General features: G+C 35.8%; 1 protein-coding gene across 1 annotated transcript in view; it reads right to left on the minus strand.

Moving 5' to 3' along the window:
- Positions 1 to 23,123, minus strand: part of LOC106774712 (ubiquitin carboxyl-terminal hydrolase 12) — a 40,446-nt gene that overhangs the window by 4,390 nt on the left and 12,933 nt on the right. The window contains exons 9-21 of the mRNA XM_014661757.2: positions 22,052 to 22,150; positions 21,312 to 21,421; positions 20,619 to 20,693; positions 14,844 to 14,922; positions 14,610 to 14,756; positions 14,224 to 14,304; positions 13,983 to 14,102; positions 8,936 to 9,058; positions 8,383 to 8,460; positions 8,200 to 8,288; positions 8,017 to 8,125; positions 5,992 to 6,060; positions 3,502 to 3,612 (exon numbers count right to left, since the gene is read on the minus strand). Coding sequence (XP_014517243.1) covers positions 3,502 to 3,612; positions 5,992 to 6,060; positions 8,017 to 8,125; positions 8,200 to 8,288; positions 8,383 to 8,460; positions 8,936 to 9,058; positions 13,983 to 14,102; positions 14,224 to 14,304; positions 14,610 to 14,756; positions 14,844 to 14,922; positions 20,619 to 20,693; positions 21,312 to 21,421; positions 22,052 to 22,150 — 1,290 coding nt within the window. The remainder of the gene's footprint in view (positions 1 to 3,501; positions 3,613 to 5,991; positions 6,061 to 8,016; positions 8,126 to 8,199; positions 8,289 to 8,382; positions 8,461 to 8,935; positions 9,059 to 13,982; positions 14,103 to 14,223; positions 14,305 to 14,609; positions 14,757 to 14,843; positions 14,923 to 20,618; positions 20,694 to 21,311; positions 21,422 to 22,051; positions 22,151 to 23,123) is intronic.

Raw genomic sequence — 23,123 nt, forward strand, 5'->3', positions numbered from 1 at the left:
GGATTTGTTGCTCAGGGAGAGTCTAGTATGGTATGCAAATTGCATCGGTCTCTATATGGCCTCAAGCAATCACCACGTGCTTGGTTTGGAAAGTTTAGCTCTATTGTTCAAAAATTTGGGCTAAAGCGCAGTGAAGCATTCGGTTTTTTATCGTCATTCTTCTGGGAAATGTGTTTACATAATAGTATATGTTGATGATATTGTCATTATAGGAAATGATGTTGTTGGAATATCTCAACTGAAAGAGTACTTGGATAGACATGTTCAAACCAAGTATCTTGGAGGTCTCAAATACTTCTTAGGCATTGAAGTAGCACAATCAAAAGATGGAGTTGTAATATCCCAAAGGAAGTATGCTCTTGATATATTACAAGAAACAGGCATGATTGATTGTAGACCGGTAGACAATCCCATGGACCCAAACCAGAAATTAAGGACAAAAGAAGGTGAGTTATTCTCTGATCCAGAGAGGTATAGGAGGCTGGTTGGAAAACTGATTTATCTCACTATTACAAGGCCAGATCTATCCTTTGCAGTTGGAGTGGTTGGTCAGTTCATGCAGACTCCTTGTGTTGACCATTGGAATGCTCTCATTCGCATTCTAAGGTATATCAAAAAGGCTCCCGAGCAAGGATTGTTATATGAAGATAAAGGAAGCACTCAGGTCTCTGGGTATTGTGATGTAGATTGGGCAGGTTCGCCTATTGATAGACGGTCTACTACAGGCTATTGTGTTTTTCTGGGAGGAAACATTATTTCATGGAAAAGTAAGAAACAAAATGTAGTAGCTCGATCAACAGCTGAAGCCGAGTATAGGGCGATGGCATCACTCACATGTGAACTCATATGGGTGAAACAATTTCTTCAAGAGCTTAACTTCTGTGACATCCATACTATGAAGATGTATTGTGATAATCAAGCCGCTCTCCAAATTGCATCAAATCCAGTGTTTCATGAGAGGACTAAACATATAGAAATTGATTGTCATTTTGTTTGTGAAAAGTTGTTGACTAAAGATGTATGTACTGATATTGTTGGGTCAAATTGATCACAGATGTGTTGACTAAGTCACTAAGGGGTCCTCGGATTGAGGGGGAGTGTTAAATATATTATCTTTATCTTTTATCTTTATTAGTTAGTTTGTTGTTATTTCTTATTTAGTTTGTTGTTATTTCTTATTTGTATTTTGAACTTGACTCATTTTGTTCTATTATAAATAAAGGACCCTATGTGTGTATTGAACACAAGGGAGTAAGAATAATTTTAGAACCTTGTATTTTAGAGTAAGAATAATTTTGAACCTTGTATTTTGGGCCAAGTAGTCTAGGATTTATTTGAGTTATGTATTATTGGCCTAGTGTAAAATTTCAATTTAGGCCTTTAATTTTGGGCAAAGTAGAATAGGGTTTTAACTAGAGCCGTCAAAATGGGTCACAACCCACGAGCCAACCCGGCTCACCAAGGGTTCGGACCGGGTTGGGTTTGAAAAAATTGAATTTTTTTTATGCAGGTCAGATTTCAACCCGGTTCATGCGAATTGAACCCGTGGTAGGCCAGGTTGGCCGGCCAACCATCTACCTAATTTTATTTTTTTAATTTATTATTTTATTTATGAAACTCTAAAAAATAAAATACTCTTTTCACTCACTGTGTATTCCAAAAAAGTAACCTCTGCTCTCACAAATCACTCTCACAGAACTTACTCTCATTTACGGTGTTGCCACTCTCACTTCTTCACTGAAAAAGGAGCAGGTTTTTTGTATGTTTTTTGTGTTTGTTTTTGGATGACATTTGGACTATATTGTACTTTTTATTATTATTTTAAATTGTCTTCCGTTTAAAATCATTTTTTAGGAGTGAAATTTGTTTAAATTTGAATATAGAAAGTTTGTAATTTTTTTTATTTAAAAAAAATTGTAATTAAATGGAATAGTGAGCCAATCCGTTTACCCAGCCACCAACCCGTGGTGGGTCGAGCTGGGTTCAGATTTTTCTGACTCGCTAATAAATGAGTCGGGTTGGATTGGCTCACTAAGTGACCAATCCATGGTGGACCGGACTAGGTCGAGCCAGGTTACCTATTTTGACAACTCTAATTTTAACCAATCAAGTCAACAAAGGGCCAAGGCCAAATGTTGACCAAGGAGTTAACATTCTTGGCCAAGCTTGGAGGACAAGAACCCATGACATCTATCTCCTCCCTATTGCATAGTTTTTCCACCTTGTTAGTTGTCACCTATCACTCTAGGAATGGAGACTTTTTCCATTGGTAATGGCCATATGTCACCCTCTCATTTGACAGGATTTTTGCCATATACCTCCCTCTTAATGGAGAGGATTTCTCCTTGCTCTCCAAGCTAACCAAGGTAGCTTTTAGGTTAAAGTTTCTGTCCATTTTAAGACACCTTGGCCTATAAATAAAGTGTCTCTTCTTCATGTAATTACCTTTGAAATAGGGTAATGTTATGCTGTAAAACTTGAGGCATACTACTCTTATTATGTCACTTTAGACTAGAGTAACCCAAGTAGCCTCCTTTGGCCACTTTCCTTCAAGAGGTAATCCAACCTCTCTTAGAGAACCCCTAAACACATCATCCAACACCATAAAAACCACCTTGGTTGAGAAACTTAGCCAACCTTCATCCACCATAATTTCCACCCCTTCATCCGTGAAGACTTCTATGGCATTTTCCTTCTAGATTTGGTTCATCCTAGCTAGAGGATTGTCATCACCGGTTGTTGGGGTTGCCGAGTCATGGGAAGATGAAGGAGGAGTTGAAGGGATGTGACTTTTTTTGAATAAATTAATTATTTATTACACACATTTCACAGATCCCATAGAAATCTTTTTCACCAATGAGAACTTTACATCTTATTAAAGTTCCCTGATTCTCCATTCATCATAATACACCCATTTCAACTTAAAAAAAATCAATATTTTTCAATATAATTCTATAAATATCAATTGTAAATTATGCTTATATATTATATAAATATAGTTATTTAAAATTAATATATATTTTTCATTAATAAGTAATTAATTAATATATTAATAGATTATGTAAATATAATCATTTAAAATTAATGATTAATATAATTACTTAAATCTTAATTAATATATTATATATTATTTAAATATAGACCTTTCTTCATAAATGTTTGTTGTTATATTTTGTAGATTAAAAATTATAATTAATTAATATATATATATATATATATATTATATTATATTATACACACACATCTATATATATTCAAATATCTATACACTCTGGATTTCGAAAATATCAAATATAGATCCATATACTTCTTTTCCCAGTAATATATATAGATAGATATGGCTACAAAAAAGCAAGGCACTTGCGTCCTAATCCTAAAGCTCAGTACAAAATAAATAACATTACATTCCAACAGAGGGCAAGGTAAATTTACGAAAAACATTACAGCACTTTGGGAAGTAACCAAACAAATTTGTATAAAGTAACCAAAAATTGAATGTACCTGGCGATTGTGCACATATTCCAAATATGAGGGCACATCTGGATATCGGACATTTTCCCCACTATCCATAGAAGAAGCCTTCTGAAAGCATATGATATCACCATCTTCCAGCTGCAAATATGGAATATAAATCAATAAATTAAATTGAAGCATTTGGTTTTGCAAAAGTGGGAATCCGTACACACAACAGTGGATTCTAATGTTATTACTGAAACATTCCCAATTATTGATTGCCAAGAATATTTTTGCCAAAGATTCTCATACTAGTTTCATTCACAAGGAGGTAGGGGTAGGATTGCTCTATTATATTAGCATAAGAATATTTCTTACATGAAAGTTATCCAGAAACACATGACCTGGTCATCAATCTAACTTAACCATCTAATTTTCTGAGACAACCTGATAAGACCATGAGGATCTACGTTAGGAGAAAAGGGAATAAACAAAAAACGTGTAGTGTCTCTTGGGGGGTTAGTTATATAAGGGGGAAGGTGTCTTGAGACAGGGTGTTACGTTTCTTTTGTCAAGAAACCAATCTTTCGCTCCTCACAGTACCCACTCACACTAAAGAAAGAATATGAATGTATATTACTTCTGTAATCAAAGAATGAATTGTTTACAATCTTTCCCAAAGGGAACACTCTCCCTTCCACAAGAACAACATCCCGTCAATACACTGAATATCAAAAAGCTGCCCTCTACCAGACCCCCCCTTGCCTTCTTATAAAGGCAACCCACTTCTAACTACCCAACAACGATTAATTCCTAAACTGTTTCCTCTGTCCTGCACCTATTACCCATTATAACCTATCATATTATATCCTATCACAGGATTTGTTTCATCCTGTGTGAAGGGAGGTTGGTCTCTTGGATGTTTTCGAACATATTCCTTGTTTCCAAAATAATAATACAGTTTTTCCCCATTGTGAGTTTGTGTGAGCGTGTCCTATATCCAAAACCAGAGAATTCTGGGTTTCTTGTCACCAAGAAACCTAACAATTGGTCCTACATGCCAGATCAAGGAGAGACATGGAAGGAAGATTCAGTACATTGTAAAGATTGGCCAACAAACAGGAAAGAGCCACAGTGGAATTAAAAGAAGAAAACAGGGAGAGTTTCCAAGAAATTAAAGACATGCTGTGGAAGTTAGAATCCCATAGACCTATTACTGAAAGGAAGGACACTGCAAGAAATCAGGGAGATTTCCAAGAAATTAAAGATATGCTCCGGAAGTCAAAATCCCATGAAAGGGGATTCAAAGGCAGCCAGAGCTCTGTGAATGGAGAGAAAAGGGAAGAAGAGAGGATCCTGAAGAGGAAATTGAGGTAGAAAGGGAGGAAAATCAGAAATGCTGGATAAAAAGCGGAGTTGTCCATGTTTGAAGGAAATGGCACCCAAGGTCACACAAAAAGGGCAGCAAATTTTTTGAAGTTCAGAACATCACAGCAACAAAAGAAGTACACCTAATCATCAATAGCATGGAAGAAAATGCAGTCCTGGGTTTCAAGACCTGGAAACAAAAATCCAAAAACCTTTCTTGGGAAGATCTTGATGGCAGGTTTGGGGCTGACAATAACTGCAGTGACATTGTTGATGTTGCTTCTGAGAAAGGTGCAAAAGCTGCTGCTCCAAAGGAGAATAATTTGACAAAGGTTGGTGGGGAACATACATCAGGTGAAGACTGTGAATGGAATGTTGTGACTCTTGCTTCCTAGAGTGAAGTTGAAAAAGCTACTGATTTTAGTGGGGAGAGTAGGGTAGGTCTTGGTGCATAGGTTAAAACAGTGGAGGAGGGTGAAGACAGAGGAAAGAAAGCAGAAACTGATGGGAACATGGTGACTACTACTTCTGATAATAAAGTAAAAGATGCGACTGTTTTGAGTGTGGATGGTTCAAAAGTGGTTGGTGTTGAGGAAGCAAAAGACGGGGGAAGCAGTGAACAGGTAGAAAAAGACAAAAGAAGTTCAGAATATCAAAGGATAGGATGTGTAGTGTCTCTTGGGGAGTTAGCTATATAAGGGGGGAAGGTGTCTTGAGACAGGGACGATGTTTTTGATCTTTGATAGCAGACAGGGTTGGTTTCATCTTGTGTGAAGGGAGAATGGTCCCTTGGATGTTTTCAAACATATTATTTGTTTCCAGAATAATAATACAGTTTTCCCCATTGTAAGTTTGTGTGAAGATGACCTATATCCAAAACCAGAGAGTTCTGGGTTTCTTGTCACCAAGAAACCTAACAAAACCTCATGTAGTCTCCTATTGCCACATCTTGGCAATTCCATGCCACTACTGCCAGAAGTTGACAATAGATGATGACCTATCACAGGAATCCAGCAACTCCCCATCAATACTGCCAGTCAGTGTCAGTCCCCAGAATGTTTTGGTCAATTAGACACCGCACTTGTTATTTTTAGTAATACCATTCTCAAGAACCAAAAATTATTTTCAAAAACGGAAAGAAGTGGAGCATCAATTATGGATATAACTCACCTGGCTGGTTCGAAATGTTACTTTTTTGTCAATAGGTTCGCACATGACGTTTGGTTCAAACTTAATTTCCTGCAAATAAAAGTCAGTCAAAACAGTGTCAGATCATAAAAATGAATTGAAGCATAGATAAAACAGGAGGCATATGGCTCAAAACAGTGATGAGGAAAATTTCAAAAGCACAAGGCACAAGAAAGCAATAATACAACAAAAAATATTAATCAGAATTTAACATAAAATAATAGTAATTGGAGAATTCAAGAATAGTACAAGACATTATAGACATCAAATTGTGATAGTTTTCCAATCAATATTGGATTAATTAAAACAAGTGGGAAGAAAAATGATAAATTTAATTAAAAATATTTGGTGTCATGTAATATGGATACAACTGTGGCAAGGTTACAACAAAAACGGCTATAACTCAAAGGACCCATACTTTATATGCAGGAACCAATTAATTTTCTATAACATATAGCACTGATATGTTATTGTTAGAGATTAGAGATATTACAGCGAATTCACTGGATTTGGCATTTTACATTTCATTCCAATGAAGTTATATTCTGCTTAGCTCTTCTGTTTTAGTTAGCTAGAAGTAGTTACCGAGTCAGCGTTGCCTAACACTTATAGCTATATCTTATGCGATCACCAATGTTGTCAAACTCAGATCATTATAGGATTGGAAAGGAGATGAAAAATCATAACTCTAGGATCGTAGGAGCTATGAGTAGATAAAAGGATATATTCATAAATAGGTGCATCATTAAAAATAATATAATTGACAAAAATAACTCCCACGTAATTCATAAAATGGGTACATCACAACTAAAAATAGGTTCATAATTCATAAAATGGCCATAATAAAACAACCAATAAATTCATAAAAAATGGCTATGCCATTTTTTTTCTTCAAATTCAAAATAAACCCGAGCAGCCAGCAGAACCAACAATGAAAGCAGAACAGCAAAACATACAGAGGCAGGGAGAGAAAAAGGGTAGAAGAGGAACAGAGAGCAACAAAAGCGACTGTATGGACAGAGATGGTGACTATGATGGGAGCAAGTATCAGCAGTGAGGACAGACACCACCGACAACAGTGAGGGTGAAGATCATAGGGGATCCTAATGGATCAGGCAACAACGACAAGAGTGGCAATCACCAATGATCGAGAGTGCCAGGAAGTGTGAAGGCAGCGACAGCCAGTAAGTGTGATGGTGGCATTGATAATGGTCATCTTGAAGCTTGTGCCTAGCTTGGGTCTTATCTGGTTCTAATATGCAAAACGCAACCCAACTTCTGATCCAACCTCTGCATCAGCTCGCTTGGTGGTGCAAACTCACATGATCATGTGAGTTTACTCATGATTTTAACCGCATTGGCAATCACAGTTGATATTAAATCATATCTTTAGATCTCTCTCTTTTCTTCATATTCGTTCTTTATTTCTTCCTCATTCTATTAGTTACAAAGAAAATATGCCAAAACCATTCACCAGCAAATTTAGTGGCTAAAACAATGACAAAGAACACAAATTAAAAATATATTACTGAATCTGAGTCAACAGGTTGAAAGGTATGGAGCAAATTAGCACAAGTTATATGCCATGTGCCAATTGATAACACTTGAAGAGTTGAGAGAAACTAAATTTTATTACTTACTTCTCTAAACCCTAATACACCATACTACCCTATTTATAAGGGATAGTAGTTCAGCATACAAGGAATATAAGGAAACTCCTAAAACCTACTAGAAAATACATTACATTCAACATAAGTTACATTCAATCTAAAATACAAACAGCAAGATTTATGACTAAATTAATAACTAAAATGTAAGAAGTTCCAAGATTTCTCAGTTACTAAAATGGTAAAAAGAATAGACAGAAAAGGACAAACAAAAACTCAGGTAGCATGAAAGTAAAAATGCTAGAATTTCAGTCAAAGACCAACTTGATTACCATCCTCACTACATATTTAGTTGTTTCGATGAGTTACAACATAGTTAAAGGAATCAATACAAACCAACCTCATAAAGTGCAATATCTTCTTCAGGGTCATAACCAGCCATTTCATTTAACCTCGATAAGATTTCCAATGGCTTGCCAGTACACTTAACAAAGATCCTCCCAACATAACTGCCATTATAGTGAAATAAATTTTAGGTCAACCTAGGTCTCAAAAATGTTGAAATAAATAAACTACTCAGTACCGCAGTTCCTCCTTTTCAGGATCATATAGCTTGAAGAAAAGCAATATATCATCCTTGGTCTTTTCAGGTGGTGCGATTGGACATGAATCCTAAACATGAATGCAGATGTTCAGCAGGACTGTTTTGACCAGTAAAATTTAATAAAAATAAATTAATTTTAAATTTCAATAATACAAATGTTACCATCCCCATCTCCACTTCCAAAAACAATTTTAATTCTGCATTGTGAACCTTGTTTGATACTTCTCTCAATTGTCCAACCTGCAATACAGTGAAGTACATTGAGAAAAACTTCAATCATATAATTTTTCATTCCATATAACCAAGCACCAACACAGATAATAATTAAAAGACATCAGAGCATTCCCAGAAAAAGGAATACAAATCCCAGGATCCAACACAATTAATATGAACAATACTACTGAAACATTGATTTTTATTTTCAAGAAATAGAACAGTTAATAATGGGGAAAGTGAAAAACAAAAGCAACTCATGAGCAATTAGGCCAGCCAACAAAATGAAATAAAAATATAGTAAGATAGCATCACAATCACATAACTAACAGGCTTCCATAGTAACACAAAGCAAAGCTATAATTAAAAAATTTAACCAAATTGTTGAAGGACCGTAATATAATTGTAAAACATCTTCATATAGAAACAAGAAATAATTAGTCAGCAGAAAAATAAAAGGGACAAAGTAGAACAAAATATCCAAGCAAACATGAAAATTTACAGATTGTGCTTCCTCAGCAGGTGTCAATGGTCTGTTAGGACGATATGTATGGTTTTGCCGCTTTGCCCATATCCAATACCGCTGAAATTGAACTGGAACATTAAATTCTTTTGCAACCTCGTCCTGTATATCAAAAAATATGCAAAAATGGGCATTAAAATAACATTACAATATAAAGTATTTAGAGAAATGCTCTATGCAATAAACTATGCAACCGTCACTGAAATTTTAAATTACTACTACAACAGAAGTTTATCATATTGATTCATGTGATACATTTAGTTATATCCTTCTAATACCTAGATCTCACATATACGGTCAAATTATAGTACTTGAGTACAAGGCAATTCTCGCTTTACAACAGTTTTTTGGAACTCACATTCTGAGATACTATAAGCTATACTAGTCAATGCACAAAATGTCTATTCAACATGCATGGTGTTTGCAAATGTCATATGAACTAAAGATATGAACATATTATACTATATAAATGCGGTCACGATTCTCATCTATAAACCAGATTTATAGGGCTCAATGAAATCTAAATTGACATGCTATGAGCTTATAAGGTAACGTTTGTACCTTGTTAACATACCCTTTTCATACTCTAACGGTAGCTGATTTCATATTTAGGTTTTCCCCACTAAGTTCCATAATGTAATATTCAGTAGAATTTGGCTATGCTTTTCAAGTCTTTTGTTCTTATGAAAGGAGAATGTAAGTCACAAAATTTTAAAGTTGTAAAACGTAATCACAGTTGTCATTCCCGGATAGAGCACCAGCCAACCCCAAAAGTGGGACAGGGACCCTGCCATTCTATTATTTTTAGATATTAAAATAATTAAAATACAAGTATATAAAAGCTGAAAAACAAAAGAAAACACAAAAAATCATACACTAAACATGATTAACCTTCTAATATAATAAAACCAAAAGACTGAATAAAAAAATAATAAAAGTTGTTTTGATAAACCAGAAATAGAATAGGAAACAAAGATAAATGAAAAATAAAACAAAAGCATGGAATAGTAAGATTCATACCCATTTAAAAAAAGTAACATATAGGACATAGAAACATGTAAAAAGATGTATTCAACAATAACAACTATATTCAAAAGAAGTGGTTATATAATGGGCAGATTAGATTGTATTGGGCTGTATGGTCCAACTCCTTTACTAAATCTAGATTCAAAGAGAATAAGAATAAATATAGCAAATATAATCCTTAAATAATAACTAATTATATATATGTATATATATAATATAATAATAAATATATACTACTTTAAATAATATTAAGAATACTTTATAAAGAAAATAAAATTAAAAAAATTACATCAAATAAATCTTTTACATAAATAAATATGATAACACATATATATTAACTTAAATAATAGTTACTTTTTTTCTTAAAAGATAATATTACTTTTTTATAGAAAAAAAAAATAGAAGTTGATATGATTAATGTTGTCAGAGCAAGAGAAAAAAATGAAAAGACATCTTAAAATATTATTATTTTAGATTTATTGTCGGCGCTCACTGTTCATTATATTTATCAACCGCTTCATCTTCTTCTATATTCATCTTCTTCCAGTTTCATCTTCTATTTCATCTTCTTCTATCTTCTCCTAGGTTCATCTTCTCCCTTCTCATTGACACTAATTATCTTCTCCTTCTCACGGACAACAGTTATCAAACCGGGTTCCGTGACTTGATCCCAGTTTAAATTAAAACCTATTATGTGCAATTCAGGCCCATTACACACCAAACTCGTGATTCATGCAATTCTAAGCACGAATCAGACGACACAATAGCAATACATGAGTAAAAATGAGTCTTACAACGATCTGTATCATGAAGGAGAAGAATCTTCCGTTTAGTATGATTGGCATTCAGTATCACACAATACTAATTAGTATGAACAAAAGTAAAGACAAAACAAAATCCCGCCACTATAGAAGTTTGGCTGCTTAGACAGAGGGAGTCATCCAGTGAGAAAAGAGGAGAAAAAATGTTCACAATAAGCTCAACATTAGAAGTTTTTTCATATAACGTTTTGACACTCAAAACATGCATTAAAAGATCCCAAAAACCCATTAAGTGAGGGTAATTTGGCTCTCTCACATGTTTCAGTTAGTGGGAAACCAATTGCCTTGTATTTAAGACCCAATGTGAGGCTTCTGTTCCAGAAACAACATCAAAATGCCATGAGAGTTGGCAACTATTGTGGCCCTCAGTAGCAGTCTCGACTGCTTCGGCCACATTAACCTACCTAGATAGTAATAGGAGCAGTTTTGATATTAAAAAAACTGAGCTTTCACCGAGTTCAATTAGAAGAAATCTAAACATTGCTATTAAATGTGTTCAATAGTTGTTTGTCTCACTTGAGATAACAGAAAATATATTTCTAAAGGACTTAGTTAATCCCTCTCACAATCTTCTATTTATAATGAAGATCAAATACAAAAGTACATGGAAGATTAAGGGACTGTCCTAGACATATAAGTACAAAACTAGGTACTATTATGGATACAACTCATAAAAGCTAGTACACTACATCCTAAGTAAGCTTAACGATAATATATAGATGTAATTATTCTAATAGTCTCCAACTATTCATTAAAGTTGTATTTCATTTCTGCTTCAAAGTATGTATCAACTTCATCCATATACTTAATAAAAAGAATGTAAAATGTCCTCAACAACAAATAACAATTGATGGTGTTAGAGTCTCTCTCTTTCTATCAAGTCTCTCATAATTGCAACTCTCTTTCTTCATTGCATCTCTCTTCCTAGAGTGGTCAGAGTGGGGCCATGGCGATGGTTACGGAGGCTGGGGGCAGTGATCAATCTTCCCTTAAATCCAAATCTCATATCTAATAAAACAAAATCCCTTGATTCATGACTCTATCACCTCCTCATCCATGTCTTCCTTATTCTCTTCCATTCCCACCTGCCCATCAACCTCCATGCCAGTCCCTTTCACGTCTCAATCGCCACATCCTCTCACCTCTCCTTCATCCACCCTTACTTGTCACCTTCCCTCCCCAATTGCTCCCAATGCCCCTCCCAATGGAACCTCATTAAGAAATCCCTCCCACCTCCTCCTTGTCCACAAATCCACCCACCACTACCCTCATTACTCACTCAAACCCACCACCAAGTTCATCACCTCTAGGCCCTCAAGGTCCCATCACCTCAAGGACATTTTACATTACGTCACAAAGTATAGGTACAAAATTGGAACATACTTTGAGGAAAAAACAAAATACAATTTTAGTGAATAGTCTTTGGATGAAAAACATATATAATGCTTATTAAATTATAGAACTTAAGCTTACTTTTGAACATATTAATTTTCACTGAAACGATTAAGTAGTTTTACGGTATAAAATCTGTCAGGCCAAACGGCAAATGCTAGCCACAAATAGCATTCAAGCATGAACAACCAAGTCCCTAGCTATATTCCTATCATTTGTTTGTTTTGTTGCTAATGCTCGTTTTATTTGAATGCTTAGAAAATATATTACAATATCATTATTGTATCTTAGAATATTTTTCGCTATTAGATTATTTCTTAGGAGTGGATATCATGCTTCCAGGAATTTCCTCGTTATTTATTAAGATTAGAACTTGAAGTACAGCAATAGAAGTCTAGTACAAGGGGATTTAGAAATGTCTCTTTTATTGCTGTAGGTGCATCAATTATCCTGTGACAAAGACAAAGTGGGTCAACTGACAATCAAAGTGTTCAATTCCTGGAAATTCTTGCAAGATGCATCCATTGTCTCATGAACCAGGTAACAATTGTATTGTAGCACTTAGGCAATTACACTTAAGTAAAAAGGGTTGTACCAAACTATAAGTTACAGTTTTAACCTATTGGTGAGTGCTTGAACTAACAATTGATATCAGAATCAAGGTCACTAGTTTGATTAGTATGGACAATTGTTGAGGGGAAATTCTTGTAAATTGTATTAACTGTCTATGGCAAAGACCATGAGAGGGAAATCCCAATCAAAGAGATTGGTTATCGAAAAGACAATCTTTGAGGGAAATTGGTTTCCCTCTAAACAATTTCCCCGTTAGAAATCAAATTTCTCAATTGTCACTACATCTACACAATCACCACCGTAGGAAAACAAATGCAAGTTCCAAGAATCTTCCCCTCCGCAATTATCTTACTGAAAATCAAATCCGTGACCTAAGTTATACCATTAAGCCTATCAATAAGCATTTAATCAAACATCTTTTCTAGCATATGATTATGAGAAAATTATTTTGAAATTCCTGTTTCCATCGCTCCCTACTAAAAATTTCAGTTGTGAAAATGTGTGCACAAAACTTCACCATTGAAAGGACTTGTGGCAATAATAGTTCAGCGAGAATAAGGAACAAAATCAATATCTAATAATGGAATCATAATTCATTATTTGATGTAATAAAATCATATCACTAGCATTACTTGGTAAAAAGAATTTACAAAAAGAGTTATGGTTATAATTTACAAGCTAATTTGATAGAGTTGAGTTAGGTCTAAATTCATTTTCTATATTGTATTAGGGCCTACTGCAGCAATGTTGTTAAGCCTATTGTGTTATCTGCTATCAAGCCATTATTGAACTACCCACAAGCCTTTAGTCTCATGCTTAGGATGTTCAGTCCTTAGTATAAGGAAATATATTGGAGATTACATCAACTAGACAGTCAAATTATAATATATAAGTACGTATAACCCACGAACAAATTTTGTAGTCTTGAGTTAAGCCTAAATTCATATTTTGAAGTGGGAAGGTATTATCAGTTCGTTTTCATACTGATAAAAAAAAAAATCAGTTTGTTTTCAGTGTGTTTTTAAGCTGCATCATCAATAGTTCCCAGTCTTTCGATTATTTTAAATTACATATCTCAATATCATACTTGTATGTTTTATGGCACTTTTTGTCGGGCTAATATAAAGTGCCCTTCACTCTGAGTTCTTAAATGACAAAATAATGTAGTATCAAGACCACAAGACCAAGAAAAAGAGCATGACTGCAAAAGATACCTTGAAAAGATTAAAAGTTGTCTGCTTTTGGACTCTGAAACTTCTAACTTTGTCATGGTCTACAAGATCAAAGTAAATATCCTTTCCAATCTGCCTTTTCAGGTCTTCATCATGTGCCACCTAAGAATATCACATCAGTAATAACAAACATAATTTTATGGTTTAATTCAAAAACCATGGTAAAGTCCAAGACACAATATTCAATTGCCAATTTAAAAAGTCCAGGTCAAGAACTAAGAACCTTTATGATAGTATATAGGTGAGCTTCTGCCTTTTCTTTCTTTTTGTGCTCTTTCTCTTCTTGTTCTTTCTTCAACCTCTCCTACATTAATTCATTGCAAAAAATCATACCCGATTTCCAGAATAAAGCAACCTAAATAATAGAACAATAAAAAGTAGATGGCACAGCAAATTGAACATCACTGAAGTTTTGCCCAATATGTTCATAAGGCCTGCAATTCCTCTTCAGGAAACAGAGATAAAACGAGATAAGTTCATTAGTGCAATCATGTTGATAGCAACAGCTGAGTGGTAAAATGTTTTCTAAGACCTATTCACTAATAAACAGCCATCTAAGTTAAAGCAAGTGTTTCGGAGTCTTTAATGTAGATAAGAATACACTCTTACCCTTAAATGTGCTGCAATGTCTTTCTCATCCACATTGCATATGATTTTGTCCTTGTCACTTTCACGAATATACACCAACATATAAGCATTGGAGTATTTGGTGAACTTAAATGGAGTGTTATTGAAACCAGGATTTGCCTGTGGTAACTGTTCAAACACAATCCCCAATGTTAACCAGCAAATATTGAAAAGGGAAAAAATAGCATGGTCTATGTAATAAAATAATTTAATTACCTCTTCCTCACCCCCATATTGCTCCTCTAATGCCCTTTTATTATCTTCTTTTGTCACCCTCTCATCATCAAATTTGTACCTGAATACGCCAGTCCAGATATCCGCAAATAGTTAATACCAGGTAAACAGCCTCCCTTATGCACATACTGAATCCGTGTTTGTACAGCAGTTATAGTAACTAAGTACCAAACAGTCAATAGATCTATTAAAGTATCAAACAACATACTCGAGAATTAATCTGTAAAATAATTCTAGAGGACTTGATTGATTCTTCTCATAATCTTCTATTTATAAGAATAATGTATACACGAGTACATGATAATTACGGTAACTTTAGACACAATATAATCATAATAAATAGAATAACCCTAAACACAATATAATCATGATAAATAGGGTAATCTTTGACATAATATAATGATGATAAATATCCTAACACTCCCCTCCAAAGCTAGAACATACAAATTGTATGTATCAAGCTTGGAACAAATAAACTCAATCTAGGACCCCTTAATAACTTGGTCAATACATGCGAGTTGATCGTTTGACCCAATAAACTCAATACATATTTCTTTAGTCAACAACTTTTCACAAACAAACTGACAATCAATTTCTATATGTTTAGTCCTCTCCTGAAATACTGGATTTGATGCAATGTGGAGAGCAGCTTGATTGTCGCAATACATCTTCATAGTATGCATGTCACAGAATTTAAGCTCTTGAAGGAATTGTCGCAATACATCTTCATACAACTTTAACTGCATACACCCATCGACAACCAACCGCCTTTCTACATGAAGGAAGGGACACCAGTTCCCAAAGTATTATTGTGGTCAAGAGCCCCGCATTTCTGCAATCATAACTTGTCGCCATACAGGATGATCAAGTACTTCTTTCACATTCTTTAGGTATAACAACAGAGGACACTAAGGATCAAAGAGAAAAACAGGAGGGCTAAAATCAATGATAGCTAAGAAAATTAAAAATGGGATGAGGGTTTCAAGTGGAACAAGTACCTTTTCTAAGGGCAATAGGCCATTGTTAGGACTTAGAGAGTATAGGAAATGGGAAAAAGAATAGAAAAATAAGAACGAGTACTTAAATGCTGAGCGGTTAAGGGGGGTGGGACAGGTGTCTATATAGGAGACCTCTTTTATTGTTTACAAGGGGGGAATTAGTAACCTTTGTGATTTGTTGACCGGTCTTTGCACCAGGTGAAGGAGGTTAAGCTCCTAGGTTTACACTATATTCTTGATTCTTTGATGTGAATACAACACGTTACTTTTCTTTCTTGCTGGTCTGTGTATATTTCTGAGTGTAAGAGAGATAAAGAGAGCTAGGTTTCTTACGCGGATACCTAACAAAGTGGTCCAACCTGCCGGATCAGTTCGGAGGAGAGCTAGAGCGATGAAGGGAAGAGTGCATGCGGTGGAAGGGAAGATGGAACACCTTGAACCGGCAGTGGACGGGTTGAAGGCGGAAACCGCAGCAAACCGACAAGAATCGATCGCAATGCGCAAAGATATCCAAGAATTGATAAGGTTGATGGGTATACGCAACAAGCAAACGGAGGAAATATTCAACAGGAGTCAGGGATCGGTCAATAATAATGGAGGCAACCAACGAGTGGTTAACGAGGGAGAAAGGGATGGGGAGAGATCGGAGAATTTGCCCAAATGGAGAGGAAGGGTGGAGTTACCCATCTTTGAGGGAGCTGACCCTCTGAATTGGATAAACAGGGCAGAAAAATTTTTCGAAATTCAGAAAGTTGAAGGAGAGAAAGTCAAATTGGCCCATATCAGTATGGAGGGAAGCGTCGGATACTGGTTCAAGTTTTGGAAGGACAAGGCGAGTGATCAAACCTGGGAGGGGCTGAAAGAAGCATTACTGATCCGATTCGAGAGTCGCCATCGTGGGGGAATCTTCGAAAGGATGGCGGCGATCAGACAGATAGCCACCGTGGAGGAGTACATGAAAGAATTTGAAGCCTTGGCAGGGCAGACGAAGGAGTTCACCGATAACCAATTGCTAGGTTATTTTCTGGCGGGCTTACACGAGGAGTTGCGATGCCAGATGCGACCCCATGACCCACGCGATTTGATGTCAGCGATGAAGGTTGCGAGAGATGTGGAGGAGGCTCTTCGTGGCTTAGGACTGATTGGGTGGACCGCGGTCGAAAACCCTCCTTCTTGGGGGCGGACGATCGAAGGAGGAGCTATAGTGGCCAGGACAGAGCCGCCAAGAAGTAATCTGGGAAGAGCAACATCGACCGAGAGTGTCGGGTTGATGAGACGTGATAGCACAAGAAACGGACAGGCGAGGGGCGGAAGTTACGAGGAGGTGATAGTCGGAATCGGAATTCACAAAACTTGCCATACCCTGAGTCTCTGAAACGCCGGGAAGAGGGGAGATACTTTCGTTGTGGGGGGCCTTTCAACCCTGGACACCAATGCCCTGAGAAGATCCTACGTGTGGTGCGACTTGCAGAAGATGAAGAGGAGGACATAAAAGAGGAGGGGGTAGGACTAGAGCATAAACAGATGGAGCTCACTACCTTCTCGGCAGGCGGAATAGGATAACGATGCAGGGGGGAGTAATGTTAGGACTTAGAGAGTATAGGAAATGGGAAGAAGAATAGAAAAATAAGAACGAGTACTTACATGCTGAGCGGTTACGGGGGGCGGGACAGGTGTCTATATAAGCGACCTCTTTTATTGTTTTCAAGGGGGGAATTAGTAATCTTCATGATTTGTGGACCGGTCTTTGCACCTGGTGCAGGAGGTTAAGCTCCTGGGTTTACACTGTATTATTGATTCTTTGATGTCAATACAACATGTTACTTTTCTTTCTTGCTGGAATTGTATATTTCTGAGTGTAAGAGAGATAGAGAGAGTTAGGTTTCTTACGCGGATACCTAACAGCCATGCTGAATCATTTTCACCAGGAGGCATGGGAGGAGGTGACGAGGGAGAAGAATCTGAAGTAGGAGATTCACCATTGTCTTGGCAGGGTGGACTATTTATTAGGGCACTGTGTTGGATGATCTCAGTATGTGAAGAAACCAGTGCACGAGGATTGTGATCAAGACTTGGAATGACAGAGAGAGTGGAACTATTTCACTTGGCCATTGGAATAGGAAGGACCTACTAGAGGATAGAAAGATCCTAAACAGATGGAAAGAAGTAAAGAGTCTGTTCAAAGAATGTGACGTTGGCAGACATGTAATACTTCTTAGTTTCAGGAGAGTAACACCGAAATCCTTTATGAAGTCAAGAATAACCTAAGAAGAAACATTAGAGAGCACGAGCAGAGAGTTTGTTTAGACTTAGAGATATGTCATGAACAAAACATACACATCCAAAACACTCGAAGAGATGTATGAGAGATCATTAGGAAACAGAATGGAGTAAGGGACATTCTTATCAAGAGAGGAGGAGGGCATCCTATTAATAAGATAACATGCAGTTAAGATGGCATCCCCAGTGATGGACAGGAATATGGCCACCAAGCAAAAGGGTATGGGCAGTTTAAACCAAGTATCTATTTTTTCGTTCTACTATACCATTTTGCTGCGGTGTATGAGGACAAGTAGACTGATGTAAGATACCATAGGAACTCAAGATGGCAGAAAAGGAGGATGAGAAATACTCTTTTGCATTATCACTTCTTAATATTTTGATTAGTTGACCAAATTGATTCTTGATTTCATTCAAAAAGGATGTAAAGATAACTAACAACTCATAATGATTTTTCATAAGATAAACCCAAGTACATCTTGAATATTCATCAATAAAGGTAACAAAATATTTAAAACCAAAGGAAGAGATACGAATAGGTCTCCATATATCAAATGGATGATGGAAAAACTAGAATTATATTTTCATTGAGACCTTTTAGGAAAGGAAGATCTACCATGTTTTCCTAATTGACATGACTCACATTCTAAGGTTTGGAAACCGCTAAGTTCAGGACACATCCTTTTTAATTTTGACAAATGAGGATGGCTGAGTAGATTATGTAGCACTTTAGGATTAGGAGCAACAACACAGGACACCCTTGGACGAGATCCAAAATGGTATAATCTGCTAGCTTCATATCCTTCTCCAATCTATCTCTACGAACCACGCTCTTGTATAACAAAAGGTTTATGATCAAAAGTTATTGAACAATTTAACATTTTGGTCAACTAGCTTAGAGAAATTAAATTAAAAGGACAATTAGGGATAAAAAGGACAGAGTTGAGATTGCGGGAGGGAGACAAGGAAACATGACTGACACATTTGGAGGAAGTTTTAGATCCATTTGCAAGGGTTATAAAATGAGGTTTTTCTCGAAAAGGAATAGATGAGAACAAAGAGATATTACCAGAAATGTGATCAGAAGCACCTGAGTCAATTACCCATTAACTTTGACCTTCCATGGATTGAGAAATGCAGGTTGTTGATGTACTGGGAGATTGAGATCATTGTGCCAAGTTGTTAAACTTTAACCTTAAATACTCTTGATATTCATCCTTGGAGAACTTAGAAGTGGTAGTTTCAGTCTTCGGAGTGGAAGTTTCTGTCTTCGAGATATTGGCGGTTTTGGAAGAGAAACCATGTAGGAGTAGCAATTCTCTCAAGTGTGACCCATCATTTTACACTGTGTGCATAGAGGACGTCCCCGACCTCCTCGTCCTCCTCCTCTAGTACCACGACCTCCTCTTCCTCGTGTGGCAACCATGACAGATGGTTCCACTAGTTCATGCGCTTCCTGAGTTTGAGGTATCGGGACACGTAAAAAGCGAGTGGTCAATGTTTCTATGGAGGGATCTCATGACTGGTCAAAAGTTGATCTCTAAGATGATCAAAATCGGGATGTAGGGCACGAAGGATCAACACCATGTAAAATTTGTCTAGTTTCTTTTTTATATCCTCTAATTGCTCCGCTTCCAAAAACATCCAGAGTTCTTCAACGGCAGATTGGGCTTCAGTCATGAAGGACACCATATCATAGCCTACCATTTTAAGAGACGCAAGCTTGTTCGCAGTGTCATAGAGACAAGTTTTGAAAGGATAAACATTTTTTGTGAAGTTGAGTTAAGCTTAAAGTCCATTTCTTAACATGGTAATAAAGACATGAATTAAAGTCTATCTTAACAAAATTTGTTGTTTGTTGGATCTCTTGTTCTACCCATTAATGTCTAGTCTCACACTCAAGATGTATATGCTTCAACATGACGAAGGCATTGGAAGTCTAACATCTACTGGAGATTGTCAATTTACAATATATAAATAGATACAAACCTCGTCCTATAAGCCTGCTTTGTAGGATTAAATTAAGCTTAAAATCTATTTCTTAACAAACAAAACAATCATTATTATAAATTATTTAAAATCTCACATTTCTATTACACAGTTGAAACCCACAGGTTTAGCAAGTGAGAACTGACACCTAAGTGGTAATACCCTGGTCCCCATATGACAACTATGTCAGAGGACTACCACCTTTTGTATATTTACTCACAATCAATAATACTTTTCTTTCTTTATCTTAATACAACACTAAATGCTTTGCTTCTCACTTGTCTCTCCCTACAAAAAACCTGCCGGGACTCCTTGCCCATAAAATGAAAAAAGAAAAACAGATGTGTAACATAATCTGTTAGGACAATGTATTCCCAACAGAAACTTATCGTTCTTCGTATTTAATATATCTGTCTCATGCCCTTATCACATACATATACATGCTAGATACAATGAAAAGAAGAGGACTCTCAAGACTGTTTATACATACCACTGTTCAGAGAGGGTTGGCCTGATAAAAGCATAATAATGTCCACCATGCACACCTCCACTGTGAACCAAAACGCTGGAAAAAACAATTAAAGAATGTTAAAACATAAGCATAAAATAAAATTGGATAACAATGTCCTCACAGCATGGAAAAACAAAATGTATAACTTCTATGCATTCCTTTAATTAAAGGGTAATGCTATTTAATATGAGAAAATGAACAACAATACCTATTGTCAAAGAAAAAATAGTTTGAAGATAAATTCACAAACCAATTACATGCATTCTCCAATGACAGGAATTCACCAAGATTACCTAATTGTTTTTTGTTATAATAGAAATGCCTATGAGAAAATTAACTATTAAGAAAGAAAATAGTAATGTGAGATCCAAACTAAATCTTCTCTCTTCCCAAGATTAAGAAAATAACAAACGTAAAATAATAGTTCAATTTTCAATTTTCATCCTTACAATAACAAGGAAACTTTGCAACATGTAAAGCAACAAGTCTGTAAAAACTGCACATTGGAAGAAAACTCAGCAACTTATACAGCAACAAGCCCGTAAAGATTGCAGGCTCATACTTTCAATAAACTGAAGACAAAATTAGAAATCACATGCCCGATCACCAATCACAAAACCACAAAGTAGCTATCAAATCCAATCTGTATTAAAAACACTACCATGACATTACCTGTGAAGTGTGTAAAGATTGCGGACAGTTCGATCAGCATCAGGTGAAAGATATTTTCCATCATCACGATCAAGATCAAGTTGTAAGGGAAACTCATAACGGTCATTAATCTATATAGTAAGAGCACCAAGAAAAAATTAGACTAACAGTTGCATTTGCAATCTAATGTGAATGAAAATTGAAAGAAACCCAGACATTCATAATAATAGCTAATACCCATCCGCACCTTTGCAGAAAATCTTCTGTGTCCCTATCCCTAGCCACAGAAGTTCAAGAAAAACTACTTTTCAAACAAGTATGTATTACCCAACAATGGTGCAGGGTCTATCATGTATTTCAATTCTATAAAGAGCTATCCTTTAAATCCCACGGAAACTATTCAAGCACTCAGAAAGCAACTATATTTTAATAATACCAACCAGCTTAGTAGAAATTCCCTTCCAAAATACACACCTAATCACTTTCTTGGAAGAATAAACAGTACCAGTAGCAAATTTGTGATACCACCAAAGCACCACTAGTAACAACCAAAAAGGGGTAGCATTATACATTGTCATGCACAATTTCAACAATCATTATTGCCATTTTATAATAGAGCTAAAGCCAGCAGAAGCACCTTACTCCACACAACAGTTACACTAATTGAAGCCGTATTTGAGATTATTAAATAGAAAAGTTCAGCAATAGATAGGTACTAACTGCAAAAAACATATCAGCAATTTATCAATTGGACCACCAACCTTAACCATAGTATCCCGCATAAAGTCATACTCGAATCTTTTTAGCTGAAGTTGAAGAACAGGAGGAAAATCAATAAATAAGACACCCTTCTTAGCATCCTGAAATAGTCATGTCCATTAAAATGTAAATTAGTTTATGTAACAAGTTCAATAAAATTAATCTGTTTAAATGCAAAAATTTAGGCAAGCCAGAAGACTTAAAATATGAAGAGATTGATTGGAGATGTAGATAGAAAAAGTAGTTATGTGATAGAATCCCCTAGTTTGTTGGGCACAGCAGAGCAACATATATACATATATCATACATAGCATTATATAAGGATGGGACCAAGGCTATATTACAATAAATCATATGCACCAAGCTTGTTACATAAAATAGAAATGTAGAGCTCACAATGATTTGGTCAAAACATCATCCAACTTATTATTTATCATACATGACCAAATTCTATTTGGAAACCATATGACTTCCATGATGAAATTTCAGCCAAAGTTATTGAATCTTTGGCTATGGTAGCACTGTCGAGAAGAGGAGGTCACAAAGAACCCAAGAGGACACATTCACTAGAGTGGACACCGTAAATGCACATATTGCAAAGAATGAGTCGTACCCAAGAAAGTTTTCACTCCATGCATGGTCTTCCTGCAAGACCCTAGAAAATTTAATTTAGCAGAACTATGAAAATGATTAGTTAAATTTAAATTGTGATTTTTATAATGCGTAAAATGACCAAACAAGTTATATAGCTCATTTCGTTAGAGTACTTGGATAAAATGAGAGGTATCAGTTTCAACTCCCATGAGAAAAGTTTTTATTTTAGGGATTTTCTAAAATTAAATTTAGAAGATTAATAAATATGGGTTGTTTCTTTGGGCTTGAGAAGATTAGTAAACATGAAATAAGACCTCAATTGTGATTAGGGTTTTTATTAGTGATGAAGCTTTGGGGTAGGTTACTTTTGAGACGGTGTTGTTTCAGAGTTGGTAGGGTAAAAGGAAAAGAGAGACAAATATTGAGTTTTTGGGAATTAAAGGCAAGTACAAAATTACTATTTGAGAGTTGGTAGGGTAA

The sequence above is a fragment of the Vigna radiata genome, chromosome 10 (assembly GCF_000741045.1).
Source record: "Vigna radiata var. radiata cultivar VC1973A chromosome 10, Vradiata_ver6, whole genome shotgun sequence".
NCBI classification, from domain to species: Eukaryota; Viridiplantae; Streptophyta; class Magnoliopsida; order Fabales; family Fabaceae; genus Vigna; species Vigna radiata.